The sequence below is a fragment of the Schistocerca cancellata genome, chromosome 7, assembly GCF_023864275.1.
Source record: "Schistocerca cancellata isolate TAMUIC-IGC-003103 chromosome 7, iqSchCanc2.1, whole genome shotgun sequence".
Taxonomy (NCBI): Eukaryota; Metazoa; Arthropoda; class Insecta; order Orthoptera; family Acrididae; genus Schistocerca; species Schistocerca cancellata.
Window position 1 is genome coordinate 589,472,188 of NC_064632.1, and position 23,224 is coordinate 589,495,411.

Consider the following 23,224-nt stretch of genomic DNA (forward strand, 5'->3'; position numbering starts at 1 on the left):
GACACTAAAAGAGGTTGATGAGTTTTGGTATTCGAGCAGAGAATACCTGACAATGAGCAAAGTACAGGGGATATGAAATCCAGACTGACTATAGCTAGAAAGGAGTTTCTGGAGAAGAGAACTATGTTAACATCTAATATAAATTGTAGTCTTAGGAATCAGTTTTAAAGTATTTGTATGAAATGTAGCCTTGCAAAAGTGAAACCGAGCCAATAAGTAGTATACAGAAGAAGAGACAATAAGATTTTCAAATGTGGTGCTGTAGAAGAATGCTGAAGATGACAGGGGTACGAGAAGGAGTATTAGGCGGGCTACCAATTAAACACTGTGGAAGGGGATACAAACAGTTATAAACGTAACTAAGTGCAAGAAAGGCGTCAGCGTTCAGGAGAGCACCTGTAAAATTCAGATATACTGAAAATACAGAGGGAGATGTTTATGGAATGGATCATGAAATTCACATTAAATTTGTCCCTGTTGTGACGACCATTACATTCTGCAACACGCTGAGTTGCTCCTTGTTTCTCGGTCTATCCACTGCTCAACATTTCCTCTATATGGCGAGTGGTGGTCTTCGCCAATAACACTGTTTATACATCATCCATGTTTTTCATTACAGCATCAAATAATTGATATTTGTTATAATTGTTTACTCTTGTTTCCATCCAACTGAAAACCATCACATCTTCATAATTAAATCCATTTCCTTTTAATCCAATATTTTATCACTTTCTTCATTTGTTCTTTAACAACTAATAATATTTAACCATCAATGCTTGGTCACATAATTTTGAGTATACTGTAGATCTTTGCTGTGCTGCATCAGAAGTATTATTGGTGTGAGGAAAGTGCACAGAAGCAGATATTGTCAGTTCTGTTGTTAATTTGTAATTACTATTTATTGTACAAATTGGTGAGTGTTAAATTAAAATGTAGGATATGTGAATACCCATCCAAGGCAGAAAATCAATGTAGTCAATTAATGTATAAAGTGTTGAGCATAATTTCTGTACTTTGAAATCGATAAAGTATAAAATGAAGATACAAGCGAACAAAATATAGTCTATGACCAACATCTGTTTTAATGCAAGTAAATAATGAAAGATGTAGAGAAACGATTACACGAAACTAAGTAATGACTACCATCAAATGGAAAAAGTAATTCTTAAATACTATTTAAAGTGACAGTGGCCTTGAATAGAGTAAACTTACAGTTAGTATGAACGCCACAAAAATGAGTGGATATTGTAAACAGATGAGACAATGAGGGAGACTTGTTGAATATGGCAGCAGTTTGAGAAGCATAAATGGAATCTGTTAGTGATGATTGAAACTTTAAACAGTAAACAATGCAACTAGAACACTGTTATGTTATTGTAAGAAAAGTAGTTCAGTATTTATCACAACTGTAACTGTTTGTTATGAGAGGCCCCATTTCACATATTGTGATGTAGACGTGTAAAGACGCTGAAGAACAACAGATTACAACAGACTGGACTGAACACTTCTGAGAATATGGCAACACACTGTGAGTCAGTATTTTGAACACTCAGAAATGGTTCTGACACCGAATTATTAATTCACTTTCAATAGGAGGTGAGATACGCTTGGTACAGGCTATCTCACATGTCAGTGGGAGGAGAACAGCTCTCTTAAAAACCTACACCTTCTGGAGGGAAAGGAAGGGGTGCTTGGGAGAGGGAGAGTGACTTCTTGCCTAGTCAATAATTATGACAAAAGCGCACTGAAACAAAGGTATATATTACTCAGTAAGAACTGAACAGAAATTATAATGCTTTTGACAAATAAAAAGAGAGATAACAAGCAAACAAATAATCCAAAGGTGAGGCCTATGGACTCTACAGAACATTAAAACTGAGTTCTCAACAGAAGCAGGGGTATTCGTTGAAAAATTATTATGACTGAAATAATAGTTGCAGAGGTATAAAGTTTTGTGTAAAAAGCAAATGCTACCACATTTAAAAAGAGAAACAAAAAAAGAGTATTATACAAGTGCTGACAAAATACAGTGGATGGAACAAAAGGAAGTGGCAGTGATCATAAGAAAGAAAGAAGTCACTGTCACCTTCTTTTTGACTTTATGCCCACCATCGGCAGTGTTTGCAAAGTAAATTATGGGGTTGGGCTCTGCTGTCTATGAGAATAGAATAATCTCATTGCCCAAACAAGTTTTGACACACTTGTGCCACTGGAGACTGGAAAATATACCATGTTTTACAGAAGAATTCCTGGGTGACAAGAAGGGCCTACAACCATTTTTTATCTACTATAATCTTTCTTTGTCTTAGTCCCTAGATTAGGATTTGTAAGTTCTTCATTCAGTGGTTAGATAGCTTGCCATCTGCCACACCATCATGCTTTTGAGAAGGTGGTTAGTGACTTCACAAAAATAACTTTCTTTAATTATAATTTCATTGCACAAAAAAGTGTCAAAAATGTTTGTGAAATAAGAAGCCTTTGTAGTTTCTATAATCATGTACACACCAACTTCCGTTATAAAGGAAGAAGAGTTGTCTGATGAAAGATCACAAATGAAGTAGAAGGAAAAAAGGTATGTGTGCAAGGAAAATTACTACATGGTGTGGAGAGGACTGGAAAGTCATCAGAGAAATAGCAAGGGTAGAAAATGAAGAGCAATGAAAAAGACGAGTAGATAAAAGATAGAGAACTTTCCAGTGCTCATTCTCTTGTGTGAAATTTCATTTAAATATCTTATGTGTGCTGGAGTTTGAGATAATAGACTGTTCAGAAGCTTTGAAAAGTGGAATTAAATTTGGCAGCATAAATCTTGCTATGGTGGCAAAGGATTAATTGTTGTTAGGAAGACACTGAGATAAGTTTTGCACAATAGTCAGACAATAGTCAGGAGAGAAACAAGTGGGTCTCAAACAACTTATCAAGTGTTACAAAGATTTTGTGTACAATGGAATACTATGGCTGTGGAGGAGAAAATTGTGGTCTTATGGAGTACTGCATTAGAAGGAAATACTCCTAATGTATCTGTTTCTGTACAGGGTTACCAGTCTAGTTGATGGATATGCACTCACTAGTGAGAATGCTGTTGAGGGATTCGGTATGAAAGGTTTTGTCTGGCAAGGGCATCCATAATTTCACAAAAACAACATTTGCTTTTGGAAATACAGCAAATGTCAGAAAGTGAATACTTTCGAATACTTGTGGTCTTCATGTTGCGAGATAACTCCAAACAGTCACATCCAAGAAGTGAGGAGGTTAAAAATTTAGGTAATTATTTCCAGACTTGGAGAAAAACTGGGTGAATTTGATCTGAAAGGAAATGAATTTTTCTAGAAATAGCAAGATCAAAAAATCATCATTGTGAATAGAGATCACAGCAATTTTCCATTTTATCACATTAAACATTTATCTATTCCAATAAAATTGTCATTATACCATTCCTTCTAATCCACTTTGTGCTAAAAATAATTGAGTAGTGGAAAAAATGCAGGCTAATGAGATAACAGAATTACATAGCATTTGAAAAAGTCACCTTGTTCTATATCCTGTAGCTTCATCAATTCCCCTATAAAATAATGGATGGCTGTAAGCATCTCTGACATTAATAACTTCTCCTGTTTTTGCAACCCAGCCAGCTATACCCTGGCCTTTGCGCACTCGGACTTCCTTTAGAATCTGAAAATAAAAATGTGTTGAAGTTTTTTTGTTCAAAATAAAATTATAGAATTGTGGCAATTCGTCCTCTACACTTTATAAATGACAACATGCAAAGGTTAGTATAGATTTATACATCTGAGAAAAGATCTATGTGTGACCACTGTCATATCTTAACAAAAGCTCTGGCCAGGAATTAGAGAAAATACTGGTCCTTCGTAAAATCGGAAAATAGGTCTACGGCTTCCACAAAGTCACTCGTTGACCGTTGTTGTGTGGCAGCTGAAGATAGCAAAACGAGATCGTTCATGTATACCATCATTTGACAATCAAACAGACTCCCATATGGACAACAGAGTAATAAGCATCCCTGCCATAGAGAAACAATTGAAAGATTTGAAAACAAATAAGACATCAGGTCTGGATGGAATCCCAATTCAGTTTTACAAAGAGTACAAAGAGTAGCATTTATTCCAAATCTCCTGCCTAGTGCAAAGTCCCACAAAACTGGAAATAAGTGCTGGTGACTCCTGTCTGTAAGAAGGCAAAAAGAACAGAGCAGCAAAATAACAGATCAATACCCCACACATCAATTTTCTGCAGAATCCTTGAATGTTATCTCAGTCTGAATATAATAAATTTTCTTGAGTCCAAGGTATTTACGTCCCAATCAGCACAGTTTTAGAAAGCATTGCTTGTGCAAAACTCAGCTTGTCCTTTTCTCACATGATATACTGCCAAGTATAGACGAAGGGCATTAGGCAAATTCAATATTTCTAGATTTCCAGGAAGCATCTGACACTGTGCCCCACTGCAGACTGTTAACAAAGGTAACGGCATATGGAATAGTTTTCCAGATGTGTGAGTGGCTTCCAGACTTCTAAAGTAATAAAACCCAGTATGGTGTCCTCAACGGCAAGTACTTATCAGAGACAAGGGTATCGTCAGGAGTTCCACATCAAAGTGTGATAGGACTGCAGTTATTTTCTATATGCACAAATGATCTGGCAGACAGGGTGGGCAGTAACCTGCGGTTATCTGCAGCTGTGGTGTACAGGAAGGTACTGTAGGAGGATACAATATGACTTCGGCACAATTTCTAGTTGATGTGATGAATAGCAGATAGCTCTAAATGTAGAAAAAATGTAAGTTGATGCAGATGAGCAGAAAAAGAAAATCATAGTGTTCAGAGCAGGAGGAGATTAGCGTTTAAAGTCACGTCAACAACAGAGGGACAGAGCAAAAGCTCAGATTAGGAAAGGCTGAGGAAGGAAATCACTCATGCTCTTTCAAAGGAACCATCCTGGCATTTGCCTTAAGCAATTCAGGGAAATCACGGAAAACCTAAATCAGGATGGCTGGACACAGATTTGAACCACTGTCGTCCTCCCGAATGTGAGTCCAATAAGCCAACCACTGTTCCAACTTGCTCAGTAGTACTGTTTGGATAAAACATTAGTAGTGTTCTGCTTGACATAGTCATATCATTTAAATATCTGGGCTTAATGTTTACAATGCAAAACCAAATGGGTCAAGCTTGTAAGGATTGTGATAGGGAAGATCAATGGTTGACTTCAGCTGAGGTACTAGCAGAAGTAAAAGTTGTGAGGACGGGGCATGAGTCGTGCTTGAGTAGCTCATATGGTAGAGCACTTCCCCCAAAAGGCAAAAAGTACCGAGTTCAAGTCTCAGTCCAACACACAGTTTTAATCTGCCAGGAAGTATCATATCAGTGCACACTCTGTTACAGAGTGAAAATCTCATTCTGATTACTGTGAGAACTTTGGAAAAATATGCTTCATCTGTAAAGGAGACGACATGTAGGATGCATAGGCGACCTGTTCTTAAGTACTGTTCAGGTTTTTGGGACCTGTACCAGGTCGGGTTAAGGGAAAACATCAAACCAATTCAGAGACAGGTTGCTAGATTTGTTATTGTTTGGTTTGGACAACACCCAAGTGTTATGGAGCTTGTTCAGGAACTCCAATGGGAATCCCTGGAGAGGACTGAGAAAATTTAGAAAACCGACATTTGAAGCTGACAGCAGAATGATATTGCCAGACACATACATTTTGCATAAGGACCACAAACATCATACATGAGAAATTAGGGCTCATACAGAGGCATAATGGTCATTTTTCCCTTGCTCTATTTATGAGTGGAACAGGAAAGTAAATGACCAGTAGTGGTACAGGGTCTCCTCTGTCACCCGTCATATGGTGGCCTGTGGAGTATGGATGTAGGTGTAGTTGTAGATGTGGATGTCAATGGAAAATATAACTCTTAATTACAACAACTACAAAGTTTTATGATTTGTATAAATTTTGTAATAATGTTAAGTGTAAACTGGTATTAAACAAAACATTAAAAAAAATTATTAAAATATATGTTACTTATACTTACATGAGGAGTGACTTCTCCATCAAAGATTTTAGCAACCAGTTCATCACTGTTCTGATCAACAATAAACAAGGAACACCTCTCAGCATTTGTCAGCGTGCGGGCCTCTGCCATAATTTCTCGCATCAGGTCAGTAAAATCCCCTTTGAAAAATAATATTCATCTTATGCAATTAAAACTATAACACATGGAGATAGCAGCAATATAGGATGATAATCTTTCAATAGTTTTACAACACTAGAGACTACAGAAACTGCTATAAGGAGAACAGGAACAAACTTTTACTGAAAACATTTTGTTAAGCTTGTGGTATCACCTAAGTATGTACTTGTATCACTAGCACTTAAGGGAATAAGATATTATAATTTAGTATATATATCTTCATAGCACTGTTGAAAACACTAGATTATTTTAGCAGTTAACTTTTCTGCTACTTCACTATCTAGTGAACTTGAGTTTGCCCCACTGTATAAATTCCATCCCAATTAAATCATTAACAATCAAATTAATTAACTGTTGAAAGAGCATCACAAATAAGTCAAATATATGATGCCACAAAGGTACAGAGTTTAATATCTTGTAGACACTGACATCATTAGAAAGCTAGCAATTCAATTACGCAAAGATGGGGAAGCATGCTGCCATATATTTAAAAATTACCATACTGGGTGTTTGTCAGATTTGTTCATTCACCTTGTAACCTAACAATCATCACGAAGGAGAGCCTCCAGGAATGTAGAACTAGTCAAACTCCAAATTAACACCCATACAGGGGAGTGAGAGTGAAGGGAGAGGGCAAGGGGGAGGGAGAGGGGGAGGGGTAGAGGTATAGGGTCTTCATTGGGACCAGGCAAAGGAGACACTAGGGTGAGTACTGACATGCGCTAAGGAGCTGTAAGAGAACTACCAATGTTCTCAGTGATTTTAAAAGATTAAGTCAGCAGCACTATCAGGTTGCTGGTTATGCTATTGTCTACAGGAAAGTATCCTCCTTGGATGACCACAAAGAACTGCAGAAATACTTCAGCTGAATTTCCTCTTTGTGTTATACACAGTAGCTCTTTTTAAATATGTGTAGATGAATGATAGTGCTATGACAAAGTGGGACAACAAGGCCATACAATTATGGGATGAGAGGTAAGCTCCTGTAGCCTGTCACATTGTTTCAATATTTAGGGATGATACAAATAAGCAATAAGAAATGAGAAGAACACATAAAATCTGTGGTAGAAAAGGTGTATAGAAGACTCACACTAGTTGAAAGAGTTCTGGAAAACTTTGATGTTTCTATCAAGGAAACTGTATACAAGATTCGAGTGTGTTCAGATCTAGAGTACAACAGGCAAAGGTAAAGACGTGCTTCCAGCACTGTATCAGTTTGATCCACATGAATGTGTAACAGAGATGTTCAGGAAACTTAAATGGAAATGTGTGGAAGAAGGGCAGCATTGTTCTTATAATATCCTATTAAAGAAAGACTATGCAACGGTTTTGCTTCAACCACTATATATTTCATGTAGACACCAAAAGAGAGAGTAATATACCTGTCATTTGATTTTGATATTCCAGCAATAGCCATGTTTGCTGACTAAAAAATAGCACCTACTCACCTACAATAAAACAATAGCTCAGAGAATAGGCAACCTTTTACAGAGTGTATACGTGGACAACAAACAAAAATTCCCGAATTTCCCGGTTAAGAATACACTTTCTCCCGGATGAAAATACATTTTTTCCGTGTTAAGTAACAGTATACTTTTCCTCGAAACTGTAAAACATATCAATCCTTTAAATGGTTGTGGTTTTATACACCAGCGTAGAATTTCCCGGCACTTTAGGAACCGAAACTCAGGGGAAAAAACACGTTTTAGAAAGATGTCTGATGTGCAGCAACACGTACACTGCATATTTTCGTATTACGAAAGTGTAAATTCGAATTCCACCAAACACCGCATGTTACTTTCCAAAGGATTGAAATCGAGATTGCGATGTGCTTTTGTAAGCCAGTTGTAGCTCATGTCAAGCGATCTCGCCAGCTGATGACAGCGTATATTCAGATCATAGGACACGTGATGTAGTCAGCCAGTAGCTGCATCACTGTAACGTAGCGCGAACATACAAAAAGGAAAAGGTAATGGTTTAAATTAATATACATATATACATAGTGTTGCTACAAGAAAAGAAATGCTTTTATGTTTAACATTGGTCATCAAGATTAATAAGCTGCAAGAGAAGCTAAGCTTTAACACATAATGATCATTTTTGCGCACGTTACATTTTAAAGATATCACAAAAATGTGCCCGTAAATTTTTTAACAACGACATAAATGTCTGATCTTCTGGGCTCGAAAAAATTCTAAATGGTCGCCCTCAAAGATTTGATGTTTGAATTGAGAGTCAAATGCTCTGTGATTTAAGAAAATCATCGGACATTCGCGCGCACAGAGTTCATCTTGCGTAAAAGGAAATTTACTTTGAAAGTATCGCTTTCCAAACAACCATTCGCAACATTTTCCCACGACGTGTTAGAAATAGAATCGTTTCAGCAGATGCCAGAGCACGCCAAATAACAGGTGTCGCAGCGCTTGCGCAGCTACGATGAGGCAGGAAGCCCGTACATTCGTACGTGTAAAACGTTAAAAGATCTTACATTATATCGTAAAAGAAACAAGACATTAGAGGACACTCCAAGAGCATGGGATTTCTGTGAACTATACTAAAATGCATCATTCGGCTTAAAGTGCACATTCGTATGCCCAGATTCAGATGTAAATTTTCTTGGAGTACCTGTACTGTATTATCTCATGTTTGGTTCTGTATTAAGGCATAATGCCATACGTGCTAGGAGATGAAAACGTGAACTTGAAATGCAGCGAACAGTTGAAACTAGCCAATAGTGTGGAATTAAACAGTTTCAAATAAATTGACTGCCTCAGCAGAAAAGATTAGTAAAAGTCAAATTTCTTTAACAAACCGACAAAAAATAACTTCATTGTTCTGCAAGCGATTAACGCTTGACTGTCAGAAAGGTGGAAACAAAATAAAACCTGAAACCAATTACATAGTTTAGCCTTCCGTAATTATGTGAATGTATTTTATGTCACTTGATAGCTCCCGGCCACAGAAATCCGTTTTGTTTTCATTTGAAGCGAGAGCAATAAACGAAGAGGAAACAGCAAAATCAGTTAACGTAAACACGGGTTACGTGGAGACTAGCACCTCCCACTACAACTCAGACTGCTCTGTAAATCAGGTCCGGATCTAGGATATTTCCGAACCGGTGCGATATTAGATAGAGGCGCTCCCCCCTCCCTTGAGCATTTGAGGTAGGACGCCAAAAATTTAAAAATTGCCTTTTCAAAAATATCTTCATTTTGTAGCACACATCTTTCTGAAGAGTGTGATACCTAAAACATATATATCCGAGGGAACATAAGACATGTTATTTGGTCTTAAGTATGGTAAAGTGCAGTGCTATGCCTCTCCACACAGCATTCTTCCATCGCACGTCTCTTGTAGTTCACTCTGTGGAATTCAAACATGTAATATTTTGTAATGGAATGGGTACCATCAAACTATATTCACGCCAGTGGACATTAAAATGTCCTGTGGTGCCTCTCCTGCTCCCAGTCGGCCGGTTTGACATCCTGCTCCTCTTTTTTTAAAAAAAACTCGGAATTAATACTGGTTGGGATTATTTGTAACCGGCAGAACAAGAACTCTCCAGAAAATTTGCAGTCTTTACTGCCTATTAGCTAATAACTTGCTAATTTGTGTGACATAAAATTAAATATAGGATACATAAAACGAGTAAATACAAGAGACAAGCAAGACAGTACACGTTTCTTCAATCGTTAAGTCCTAGCTTCTTTTCTCTCTAATCTTGCCACAGCTTTATATGGCGTACTTTCCTTTCTGGGAAAGAATCTACTACCTTATCAAAGTTCGTCAATGTTTTGCTACATGAAAAAACGAAATGTCGTTGTCTAATATAGAAAAGCTGTTAATACAAATTGTACCCAAGACTGGTGTGGTTTATCGATCTGATTACGTGTATTTTGTTACTGCTATATAAAATGAAATAGGCCTGCCCAATATTGCAGCAGTTGTTACACACACCAAATAAACGAGGCTGTTTTGGCACAAATGGTCATTTTTATAACACGACGGAATGTAATGCACGAAGTACCAATACCAAATGCCTATTAGGTCTACTACATGCAAAAAGTTTTGTGTTAGGAAATAGTTTCACATTTCAATCATACTCTCTAGCTTCTGAAGCATGAGATCGAAAACAGTAGTACTAAATTTTTAAATAAATTTCGAATCGTCATATTCTCCCGTAATTTGTGTGAGTCCCCGTTTCTTCTCCTTCCTCATTCTAACAAACAATCTTATCACTAATTCTGTAACTATTCCTGGAAGTGTCAAAACTTATTCTCTGGTTAATTTAGTCACCGATTTAGTTATCCGGTTGGGCGTTATTACGTGTTCGTACAACGCGTTTTCCAAGCTACTCCCAGAATAGAACTTTAGCGGCTGCTAGCCGGGGACTGTATAACTGGTCCTTAGCAATGTAGCGTTCTGGCCAAAAATTTTCTGTCAAAATTTCATTTTCTTGGACACACGGAGGAGACAATGCGCAATCTTGGTTGCCTGTTATTTCTGTTAGTCGTTTTTTTGCACTCTGGTAGTCTGAATCTATGGAATTCGCTAGTAGTTATAACAATGCTGATCATTTGCAAACCCAGTCAACCACATAAACAGCGACTGGCATTCATCCGTTCGGCTTTATTCCGCTCAGCTCGTATAGACCCGTCCCCATTTGTCTGCAGAAAAGTTTATTTCTAGATGCGACGGGGATTCCCATGTCAGAGACACCATGTACACTATGCACGCATTCAAAAATCAACTTAAGATTCTTTCAGAAATCGACTTAGAATTTGTTCAAAAACCAACAGGGATGCGTTCAAAGTAATATGAGAAATCGATAGACCAACGTGCGCTGGGTGCTAGGGGCTTTGTGAAACATGGTCTTTTTCCTCAATAATACGAATTTGGCGCCCGCGTAATTCTGATGGCAGGCATTACATTTCTGATTTGATAAGGTCAGTGGCTGCTCCCTACGTTTGAGGTCTAGAGAATGTAATGCAACATCATGATCCATACTGCCCTGTCCTGCCTCAATAATGGGAGTGTTTGAATGTTGTTCTGGGCAGCGTGTTCTACTGATCTCTCATCCATAATGGGTTACTGAGAGGCACCACTTGTGGAATAACTGGCTGATGAACTCTGGCACAGAGCTGAACAGTACAGAATGAAGTTCTTGTATCTGTCATCTGTGCTTAATTCGACTTTATTTTCAACATTGTTGCCAGTCCTGTGTACTAAATTTTGCATTCTGTACATCACAAATTGCCTACAAATTTAATCATGTATTCTCCCTACACACATTAGTTAAATTTTCATTATTTTATATCATTCTTGCTGTTGCAGTTTTGATGATAAGACTGGCTTCTCTCCTTCACTGAGCAGTATGGCTTTTTGCTCAGTACTACAGAGGCTACTTAAGGGCTTGAAAGACTCACATAGTTATAGCACATCATCATAAGGCCAGGTAGTATCAAAGGAAACTTAAAAAAAAAAGAAAGAAAAAACAAAAAAGATACCAGAAGGTGCTGTCTGTGTAGGAAGCCCCCATATTACTATAATTATGATTAGGCAGCTGGATGTAGACTGACACCTCCTGAGACTACAATGAAGATAATTAATATGGACCAATGATAAAAAGGATTCCAAACAATGCACCTTATAACCATCAGACAAACTGCTAGGTTGCCTTCTAAATAATGCCTATGGCCACATTTATGTACAACACTTTGAATAGAATGGCAAAGTGTTCAGGTCTACTGTAAGTAATTGAGAACACCAAATAGCATTCTTAGGTGGATTTCCTTAACGTAGTAGCTCAAGTTTGGACCTCCAGATCTGGTAGGATTCCTGAATGTATTACTTAGGACTATTCCAGTTGGTCCATTGCTCAAAGCTACCTATCTTAGCCTTAGTTTTCATGTACAACATCTTAGGAAGAAAGTGAAAGATACACATGCCAATTAAACAATGGAAAACCCATGATGGAAAATGACCATATAGTTGAGATGCTGAGTCACAGAAGGCACAACAAAAAGGCTGCTTAGACACACACACACACACACACACACACACACACACACACACACACACACGCTGCACGCATACGCATGCATGCACACGCACAAGCGCGCAACCTCTCGCTGAAAAGATAAAAAAATCTAGTCACCAAGTGGTGGCAGGAGAAAAAACAAGCATGAGTTTTAATTGTTTTCTCCTACCACTGGTTGTGAATAGGTTTTTTTTATCTATCCAGTTACATTATATTTTCAGGACTAACTCCTTCACCAGATGCAGCACTCTTCTTTCAATGTACCTGTTTGCCTCTCAATGCCTCCTACCTATGGTGACCAGCAATATATTCCATTTCATATTTTTGTTAGTCCACCCCAGATTTTCAATTGTTTGACAACATTTTCACAAGACTGTCTCGGTCAAGCTGTTCAATTTATCCCACTTTCAATTTCTGCCCTCCATACAGCAGTATGGCAAATTTACAAGCAAAGACGCATCTCATGATTCATCTGATGGCAATTTCAGTAATCTGTTTGGATGTGCTAAAGGGTAACATAATGTGTAATAGTTTACGAGTTCTGCAAATTGTTCTCAATCCCTAATATTATGTGTCTCTATTTTATAAAATTCCTGTATACAATGATGAATGCTGACAATCCCAGGTAATTAGCACCTCAGTTGTTCTTTCTTAGTCAATGACATGCACTATAATTTGAAGAAAGTTTAATTGGTTCTGAGTGTTTTTTTAAGTCGTGCATTGGTATCCCAAGACATTACACAGGCACTTGAAAATGGCTGTAGACCAAAATCAGCAGCAGAGTATTTTTCTACTTTATCCATACTTGTGTCTGATAAGACAGATCTACTGTATATATTTCTTGGATCACATAGAATGATTCCATTGATGTGGTAGAGGACAGTGTGGATAGTCTCAGTGGCACCACCTCTCTGATCTCACCTCACAATCATCCTGATCTGCAGAACACAAACACAATCTGTGCACATGTCAGCAGTACTTGAATCACTTTCATATAGATTTTGCTCACCCTTTTTATGCTGGATGTGGCTTGTAGTCATTAATGCTATGTCCCACTAACCCTGTGTCACAAAAATACCATCAAGTTATGCAAAAGCAACCACTCACACTTTGATACTCATACTATCACTGAAGGACATAATTTCTGACAATGCACTACAATTCTGACCCATCCCTTCTCAAAATGGCCTTCAGCAATTTCCATCAGCATGGACATTCCAATGCAGCTGCCAAATGGCTCGTGGAAATATTCAAAATCCATGGGGCCCATTTTCACCTGGAGTTTGAATGAGATGTAGTAGTGATAAACATCTTCAACATATTCCACACAATACCAGTCAACACAAAGAGCATAACAGAACTGCTCTGTGGGTGATAACTGTAGAAAGCACTTCACCCCCTCCAAATGGGTGGCCAGCAACTGCCATCATCAGTCCAGCACACCTTCTGGACACAGGACTTGGCCAAGATCTGGATCTGCAGCGATGGCTGCCAACTGCCAGTCCCTGCACCATCTTCAGATCCTATGACAACATCTACAATTGGGTTCCCCTGGAAGACATGTCTTTCTTTTTAGCATTGCCAGCCAATCACATTCTCTTTCCTGAGGAAGGAACAAATAACTGTAGTTCTGAAAGCTAGGATAGTGTGTGTACTTTTATATGCATCTACTGGTAGTCAGAAATATTTCGTACCCTGAAGGTATTATTGGTCAACACAGTAAAATGGTTATTTTGTAGTTCTACATATTTCTGCTCATGTCTTTACTTCACTGTCGTTAGTCTATTCTTTCCATTCCTTAACTTTTTTACTAGGCCAAACTTTCTAGTCAATGATATCCCTGTACTTATCAGATCCAATGAATGAGCTGCAGGTCCTTGAGATGGCAGTAGAAAGCCTAGTAGGTTGCAACCCATTGTTTCACAGACATTTGAAGGTAAACTGAGCCTGGTGATCATAATATACAATCCATGTGGTATGGAGGGAGCCAGATAGCTGTGGATGATTAGTTTCTTTAATTAGGCCTGTGACTTGTATCTGAAACAAAAGCAGCATTATTGAGAAACAATACAAGTTGATGAAGGACAGAAGCATTACAGCCTTATACCTAATTTACATACTCAACTCTGTTCAGTTCTCACTGAATAATCTTACAAAGTGTTCAAAGAGTAAAGATATTTTCAACTGGGGGGTCTGCTTTCTTTGCACTTCCAGCGTCCGGCCTTTATAACTGGTTGAGACATGTAACCCGCAGAAGTCACCTGCAGGTAACAGCCACACAAATGAGCAATGAATGCAGAGTGCAGCTGAATGAGATTAGCTGTATTTGTATGTGACAGTTTCCATAATTCTCAGAGTGTTAAGGAATTTGTTCATTATACACCTCGTGATATGCCTGAAGTAACATGATGCAGGATACAGCAAAAAAGTTAAAAGCAGAGGATCTACTCTAAAATGTTTTCAGTGGTACCTTCCTTTTCATAAAAACTGAAAAATGTTTGTTATTCCACCACAATATTTTCTGCCTGCCAGGATTATAAGAGCATTTTAGAATTTATGCATTAGCTGAATAGTAGATTTATGATGCGTCTTCTCATATCTTGGATGCTATTTTGACTTACAAGCACAGCAAGATTGCTAATTGTCCAATCTGGTCTACTGAGCATCAGTTTTGGCACATTGTATTTGTTGAACTGTCTGGAAGCTAAAGCAAAATAAGGAAGGGGTTGGTAGAGTGCAACTGTTCTGTCAACTTCTATAGGGCGTTATCAGCTACTGCAGGAAAATCATGGGGAAGGTCAATGACAAGACAATTCCCATGCAGTGCTGAAGAGTATTATTTTTTCTATACTCATGAGGATAATGTCACCTAATAAGATGAAATTCTCTGTCATTCAAACTCTGAGTCTAAGTATGTGGGAAGGAGGGGTTTGCAAATGATGTGTGTTGAAGTCTCCAAGCAAGAGCAAGGGACAGAAGAGCTACTACATGAAGTCATTAGGAGCTTGAACATAGGCAGGATCATGGAGTGATAAATACAGGGGACACACAGTTGTGTTGGATTACTGTATCTGAACAGTTACTCTTTGACAGCGAATTGTAAGGGGAGACTACGCACAGAATGGTATGTACTCTGGTAATCTTGTTGGATGTACTGATTGATCAATCAATATAAATTTGCTTATGTCTGGCAAGGTTGCTAGGTGCAGTGCGGAAGACTACATTCTCCAGTGCCAGGTCACATGGCAAAACACCATGGCAGATTCAAGGGCTGTTACAGACCACCATGGTGTCATACAATAATAAGCCAATGTTTACAGCAAGCTCTCAGGTATGCCTACTGACGATGACCCTAAACTCCCTCCTTTTCACATGGACTTTGATTCAAATTTAGTTGTTAAGTACTGATGACATTTGGCTAGGTCATGGAATTCCCTGTCTGCCTAACGCCGAACTGTCTTTGCTAACTTGTCAGCTGACCATTGTGTTTCCAGTAAATGAATCAAAGGCACAGGGGAACACGCAGAGCATGGTTCATCTCTGAGTGCTTCCCAGTTGAAGCTACAAATAGTGTTCCCAGCACTGATGTGTGAGTTATTCAGCAAATATTCAGAGTAGAGTACTGACCGCCTTCAGAAGTCTCTCTCTCTCTTTTCTTTTATTTATTTATTTATTTATTTTAATATTATCAGAAGAACTCAGTACTATTACTTTCTGTGATTTAATTGCAAAATAAGTTATGCTTAATAAAATCTATGTTGCTAAAGAAGCAGACTTTTTAACAGTGGGGACAAGACTTTTGTGGAACTGTAAACCACTCTATGTTGGAATAGGCCTTGTCAGGCCATTTTGCTCTTTCACCCATGATGGACCAACAGTTTTTCAAGCTCTGTAAAAACAGAAATAGTAACAAGAGGTTAAAATTAAAGTGTAGGGAAGTTCAGTGCGGGCTGTAATTATCATATGGGTTCAAAACTTAGTAGAGATGCTAATAAGGCAAGCAATTTATGCTAATAATAATAAATAATAATAATAATAATAATAATAATTTTATTGTCGTTCAGCTGATTACAGCAATAGACAAAGTCAAGAGCATATATTTCTACATAAACTACTATATCGATGTAAATTGGTTTACATAAAATAGGTACACGTTAGAATACAGTATTTTCATCTTCAAAGAATTCATCAATGGTGGAAAACGGATTGTTCACTAGTAGCTTGTATAATTTAGCTTTAAAGATCTTTACAGGCAGTTCTTTAAAGTCAGCACTTAGTCTATTAAACATCCTTAGTCCAAGAACTAGGTAAGAGTTATGCGATTTTGATAATCTATGATATGGTACGTCTACAGATGTTCTGTTTCTAGTATTATGGCTATGAATATCACTTCTCAACACAAAATTAGACACATTGTTTCTAATGTACATTAAAACATTGTAGATGAATAAGTTTACTACTGTAAGATACTGCAATTTAATAAACAGAGGTTTACAATGTTCTGTTTTACCAGAATCCGTTATTATTCTTATTACTTTCTTCTGTAAAAGTAAAATGTCATTTACATGACAGCTACTACCCCACAGTAAAATTCCATAACAGATGATGCTTTGGAAGAAGGTAAAATATGCTGATCTCACATAGTCATTGGGAACATGTCTTTTTAAATTTCTAATTAGATAAATAAATCTTGAAAGCCTAGCCAATATATTTTTAATGTGTGGTTCCCACGTCAATTTATTGTCAATAGTAACACCTAAAAATTTAACAGTTTCTAATTCCTGGCAGTTAGAAATCTCTTTGAGGCTAAAGTAAAGTGTCTGGGTTTTGTTTTCATTTAGCAAGAAGCCATTAGCTTTGAACCATAATGAGGACTGAGCAAGGGTATTTTCGGTCAGTGTTTTCAGTGTACCTAGATCAGAGCTTTTATGTAGAAAAGTTGTGTCATCAGCATACAATATTGTATGAATATTTATGAATAAGGGCAGGTCATTAATCATTAGTATAAACAGTAAAGGTCCAAGCACCGACCCTTGAGGCACTCCGTACCTAACATTAACCAAATTTGATTTCTCCCTACCAATGCACACAACTTGTTGACGGTTCTCTAGAAAAGACCTGAACATATTTATACTGTTGTCATCAAAACCATAGTAAACTAGCTTATTCAGCACAGTGTCATGCTCTACACAGTCAAAGGCTCTGCTCAGGTCACAAAATGTAGCCTGGGCATAGTCCCTAGCCTTGAACACATCTAGGACTAATTTTACGAGGGAGTCCATTGCATCCGTTGTGGATTTACCTTTCCTAAATCCAAACTGTTTATCACTAATTATATTTAGTTTACCCAAGTAGGCACTAACTTGCTCATACATAATCGTTTCTAAATTTTTTGAAAAAACTGGCGTTATGGATATAGGTCTGTAACTAGCGGGACAGTTCTTTTCCCCTTTTATGTATATGGGCACAACTCTAGAAATTTTTAGTATGTCGGGGAACTTACTTTCAACTAGGCATTTGTTAACACAAAAGGCTAAAGGATAAATCACACAATCAATAACAGCTTTCAACAAATTACATGACATATCATAGTAATCAACACTAACTGAAGGTTTGAAATTTTTCACTGTTTTTAGGATATTATTTGGGCTCACTTCTGTGAAAGTGAAGGTGCTTGGGGGAAGCTTCTCAAAGCAGCTGTCCATAATACTAAGTGCATTTTCAGGTGGTTTGATTATTGAACTACTAATTTCTTCAATGGACTCAATGCAATATTTATTAAATTCTTCTGGGGTAATGGCAATTTCCTCTTTGTGTTTAGTGTGTGCAATGGAGTTTATTACACTCCAGGCCTTCTTGAATTTATTGTTAGATTTTTCAATGTTTACTTTGTTATGCAGTTTCTTTGCTTCATTTATCGCCTTCCTATACTTGCATTTAGCTTTAGCATACATGTCTTTGTACAGTTCTGATTTACTGGTTTTGTACAGACTAGAATACAGCATAACAGTATTTTTCAGTTGCCCTAACTTCGTTTTCCTTTTCTTGTAATTACTACTAATATTCACTGTACATTTTTTCAGAGGGATGTTATTTTCAAATACATTTAAAAAGACGGAGAAAAACTTTGTGAATACAATATCAGCTGAACAGTGTTGAAGCCTAATAAAACATGTGTCCCAACTGAAATAAATGAGGGCATGTCTAAACCTATCCATCCTCTCTCTGCTCACTGGTCTAGTAATCACAGTTTTAGATTCTGGTTTGGTGCAGTCTGAAGTTACATTATTAAGACTAAGATATACTGGATCATGGTCTGAGAAAGGGAAATTAATTACATCAGTGGACATACAAGTTCTCTTAATATTTGTAAATATATTGTCTAGACAGGATGAGCCCCTGGTAGGTTTGCAGTTAACATAGTACAGGTTAAATTGTCGAAGCACATTTTTGAGCTCTGTCACGGTTTTTCTGTCCTGCAGGACATGAAAACTTGAATTGATATCCCCTCCAATGACAAAATTGTATTTTTTCCATTTTGGTATACATATGTACATTAAGAGTTCCTCAAGTTTCTCCAGAAAGATATGGGGGTCACCATTAAGTGGCCTGTACACTACTACTACTACCACCATTTGCTTAAGGCTCTCAATTACTAGACCTGATGTTTCAAAATGCATTTCTTCACAAAGGGTATTGAGATCTATCCTACCTCAGTTTGGTGCAAGAGGTGTTTTTGCATATATTGCTACCCCACCATATAAGTGCTGTTTTCTGCAATAGCAACTAAGTAGTGTGTAATCATCCAATACTTTGTACCCAAGCTCATCCTCTTTACACCAATGTTCACTTAAACATAGAATATCTATCACGTTTTCATTTGAAAATTCGTTGACAATTACGTTTTTATCTGCCATGCCCTGAATATTGAGGTAGCATATTTTAAACTCTACTTTAGGCATTTCTTTTTTTGCATATTCTCTTAGTTGACATGACCTACTGTTACTGCATGAAAGTTGACCAGGTTGTGTCCTTAGGTTACTAGAACACCCAACCTGGTCTATGCATACAAGTTTTTTGTCATCTCAGTTGAAACATAATCCAAACACATTACTGGTCTTTTTTCCTTCTCTAGCTTATCCAATACTATTCCGATAACTGTACCACTTAAAACACGTTTACCTAGATAACTGAAATGTTGACCATGCTTGGTACACCATTCTCTGCTACAACTACTGGTGTTAATTAAGGAAACATTCTTAAAGTGCTTACAGATAGCTTTGTACTCCTTGTTTGTCTGCTCCACTTCCTTATTCACACATGACCACTGGGGCAAATCATGTCGATGTGGCACATTAACAACGATCACATTGGTGTGGGTTAACATTCCGAGAGGATTCTTCAGTGTCGAAGTAGCAATCTTCCTTTCGTTTCTGCTGACGTCGTTTGCTCCGGCCATTACCACAACAAAGTCTCTGTCCGCGAGGACTGTGCTTTCTTTCTTGATTGATGTTGAAACATCAGCTCCTGATTTAACGGTACCTTCTATTTGAAACTCGTTTATCACACGAGGTCCGCTTTCCGTTAACATAGCTGCTAATCCTCTGGCGTAACTGTCTGAATAAATCTTGATTTTACGTTTTTTCTTATACCTTACTTGGTTGTTCACTAAGTTTTCAGAGTCCTGCACCACCTTATCAGATGAGTGTGCTGACACAGTATCTATGTCATCTGTGTTTTGAAGCGAATTATATTTGTTATTTAATGGTAACACAAAGTCCTGCCTATTTTGGCCGCCAGGAGCAAATCTGGCACTGAACACTGTTGGTTTACGTGTGGCATCTTCACTGTCATTTTGCAAGCCGTAACATGAGTGAACAGTACAGAGAAGAGAGACCACGCACTGTTGGTGAAACTGGTTTATGTGAACAGCACCAATTACAATGCTGCATCGACAGAGTATCACTGACTGAAAGGCGTAAGGAGAGACCCAGTGTCATTAAATAGTTTAAAGAAGATGATAATGAAATTCAAAAATGGCATGGTGTGTCAAAGGTGCCCTACGGTAGTGAAAGTTATTGAGGAGGTTGCTGTTGCTGTAACTGACAATGCAGCATGTGGCCCAGGTAGTGCTGGTGCCTATACTGTGTCATAAGAATTGTCCATCCCACGGTCAACAGCACAGAAAGTTTTTCTGTCTATATTACACTGGTACCTGTATGCGATTGAGATTGTGCAGCAACTGAAACCTCCAAATAAAGAGCAACATTCTGAATGTGCTCTTCAGCTTTTGGCAGAGATCGAAGTTGATGATGTGTGGCCAGGCAATATTCTATGGAAAGACAAGGCACACTTTCATTACAGGGTGCAGTGAATACATAGAACTGCCGAATCTGGGGTTCTGTTAAACTGTTTGTTGTGTATGAAGAGCTATTGCACTTGTTGTATGCGACTGTATAGTGCAGATTCACAAGCACCTTTATTTGTTCATTCTTCTTCGAGGAGAATACACCCAGATTGCCTGTCAGACATGCTGTGACAGCTGCATATTATCAAGACGACCTTGTACAACATGTGATTCCTGCTTTGGAAGAGGGCAACTCTGTGGAAACCACTGTTTTCATACAAGATGAGGCAACACCTCGTGTTGCTCAGCCAGTCCAAGATCTGCTTAATGCAACTTTCCATCATGTTATCTATTGAGGTTTTCCAGATGCCTGGCCTGCAAGATCAGCTGATCTGAACCCATGAGACTTTTGGTTCTATGGATACTGAAAGCGACACGTTTACCAGGGACACATTTGGTCTCTACCTGAGCTGAAAGCCAGTATACAGGAACAAATTGCTCAGATTCCACTGGACCTGCAGCAAACAACTGCTGATTGGGTTGTTTTATGGATGCAACATATGATCAATGTCTCTGGCACTCATATTGAACAAGTTGTGTAAGCAGCATTTAATAATAAAATCAACATTTGTTTAACTTTTTATGCCCATGTCCCATTCCTAATCCATTACATGCGGAAATATTTCTATACATCTTTCTTACATTCACTGTGCCACATTTGCATCTGGTGGCCACAATCTGAACTACTATTTTCTACTATAAATCACTTCTGCATTAATGCAGTGGCATACCTAAAATATTTTGCTGCCTTACGATAATTACACCCCACACTGGAGCTCTGTGAGAAACTGCACTTTAATTATAACTACCTGGTATGCGTTTGCAGAGAAGCTTATGGAATCAACATGTTTACAATTGCTTCCACTATCCTGGCTCTCTAGCAGTTCATTGAACTTCATTACTAGGCAAGTGACATTTAAGCACACTGAATGACTATAAGCCTTTCTGTTAACCACAAACCCACAACTCTATAATATGGTTCAAAAGTAGACCCCTGTTTCTAACCCATCAGTGCTACTGACCCTCACTGCTATTGATTCATTTTTAAGTGAACATTTTTGCTACAAAAAATGCATGTGATGACTGCTCATTTAGAGTTCCTACAATGTTGTAAGGCAACATTAGACAGTTAGGCATCACATATCATACATCTGCAAGGTCTGAGTAGAGAATGCAAGCTCACCCGTTCTTGCAGACTGACATAAACAGTATCATTAATAAATGATGTAATGATTAGATCCCCCCATGAACCACGGACCTTGCCGTTGGTGGGGAGGCTTGCGTGCCTCAGCGATACAGATAGCCGTACCGTAGGTACAACCACAACGGAGGGGTATCTGTTGAGAGGCCAGACAAACATGTGGTTCCTGAAGAGGGGCAGCAGCCTTTTCAGTAGTTTCAAGGGCAACAGTCTGGATGATTGACTGATCTGGCCTTGCAACAATAACCAAAACGGCCTTGCTGTGCTGGTACTGCGAACGGCTGAAAGCAAGGGGAAACTACGGGCGTAATTTTTCCCGAGGGCATGCAGCTTTACTGTATGATTAAATGATGATGGCGTCCTCTCGGGTAAAATATTCCGGAGGTAAAATAGTCCCCCATTCGGATCTCCGGGTGGGGACTACTCAAGAGGATGTCGTTATCAGGAGAAAGAAAACTGGCGTTCTACGGATCGGAGCGTGGAATGTCAGATTCCTTAATCGGGCAGGTAGGTTAGAAAATTTAAAAAGGGAAATGGATAGGTTAAAGTTAGATATAGTGGGAATTACTGAAGTTCGGTGGCAGGAGGAACAAGACTTCTGGTCAGGTGACTACAGGGTTATAAACACAAAGTCAAATAGGGGTAATGCAGGAGTAGGTTTAATAATGAATAGGAAAATAGGAATGCGGGTAAGCTACTACAAACAGCATAGTGAACGCATTATTGTGGCCAAGATAGATACGAAGCCCACACCTACTACAGTAGTACAAGTTTATATGCCAACTAGCTCTGCAGATGACGAAGAAATTGAAGAAATGTATGATGATATAAAAGAAATTATTCAGATAGTGAAGGGAGACAAAAATATAATAGTCATGGGTGACTGGAATTCGAGTGTAGGAAAAGGGAGAGAAGGAAACGTAGTAGGAGAATATGGATTGGGGCTAAGAAATGAAAGAGGAAGCCGTCTGGTAGAATTTTGCACAAAGCACAACTTAATCATAGCTAACACTTGGTTTAAGAATCATGATAGAAGGTTGTATACATGGAAGAACCCTGGAGATACTAAAAGGTATCAGATAGATTATATAATGCTAAGACAGAGATTTAGGAACCAGGTTTTAAATTGTAAGACATTTCCAGGGGCAGATGTGGACTCTGACCACAATCTACTGGTTATGACCTGTAGATTAAAACTGAAGAAACTGCAAAAAGGTGGGAATTTAAGGAGATGGGACCTGGATAAACTGAAAGAACCAGAGGTTGTACAGAGTTTCAGGGAGAGCATAAGGGAACAATTGACAGGAATGGGGGAAAGAAATACAGTAGAAGAAGAATGGGTAGCTTTGAGGGATGAAGTAGT

General features: G+C 38.2%; 1 protein-coding gene across 1 annotated transcript in view; it reads right to left on the bottom strand.

Annotated features, from left to right (window-relative positions):
* The window catches only part of LOC126092610 (cGMP-dependent 3',5'-cyclic phosphodiesterase-like), a 236,582-nt gene that overhangs the window by 132,115 nt on the left and 81,243 nt on the right, over positions 1-23,224 (bottom strand). Inside the window, exons 5-6 of the mRNA XM_049908312.1 lie at positions 6,055-6,194; positions 3,530-3,672 (exon numbers count right to left, since the gene is read on the bottom strand). Of these exons, the coding sequence (XP_049764269.1) occupies positions 3,530-3,672; positions 6,055-6,194 (283 nt within the window). The remainder of the gene's footprint in view (positions 1-3,529; positions 3,673-6,054; positions 6,195-23,224) is intronic.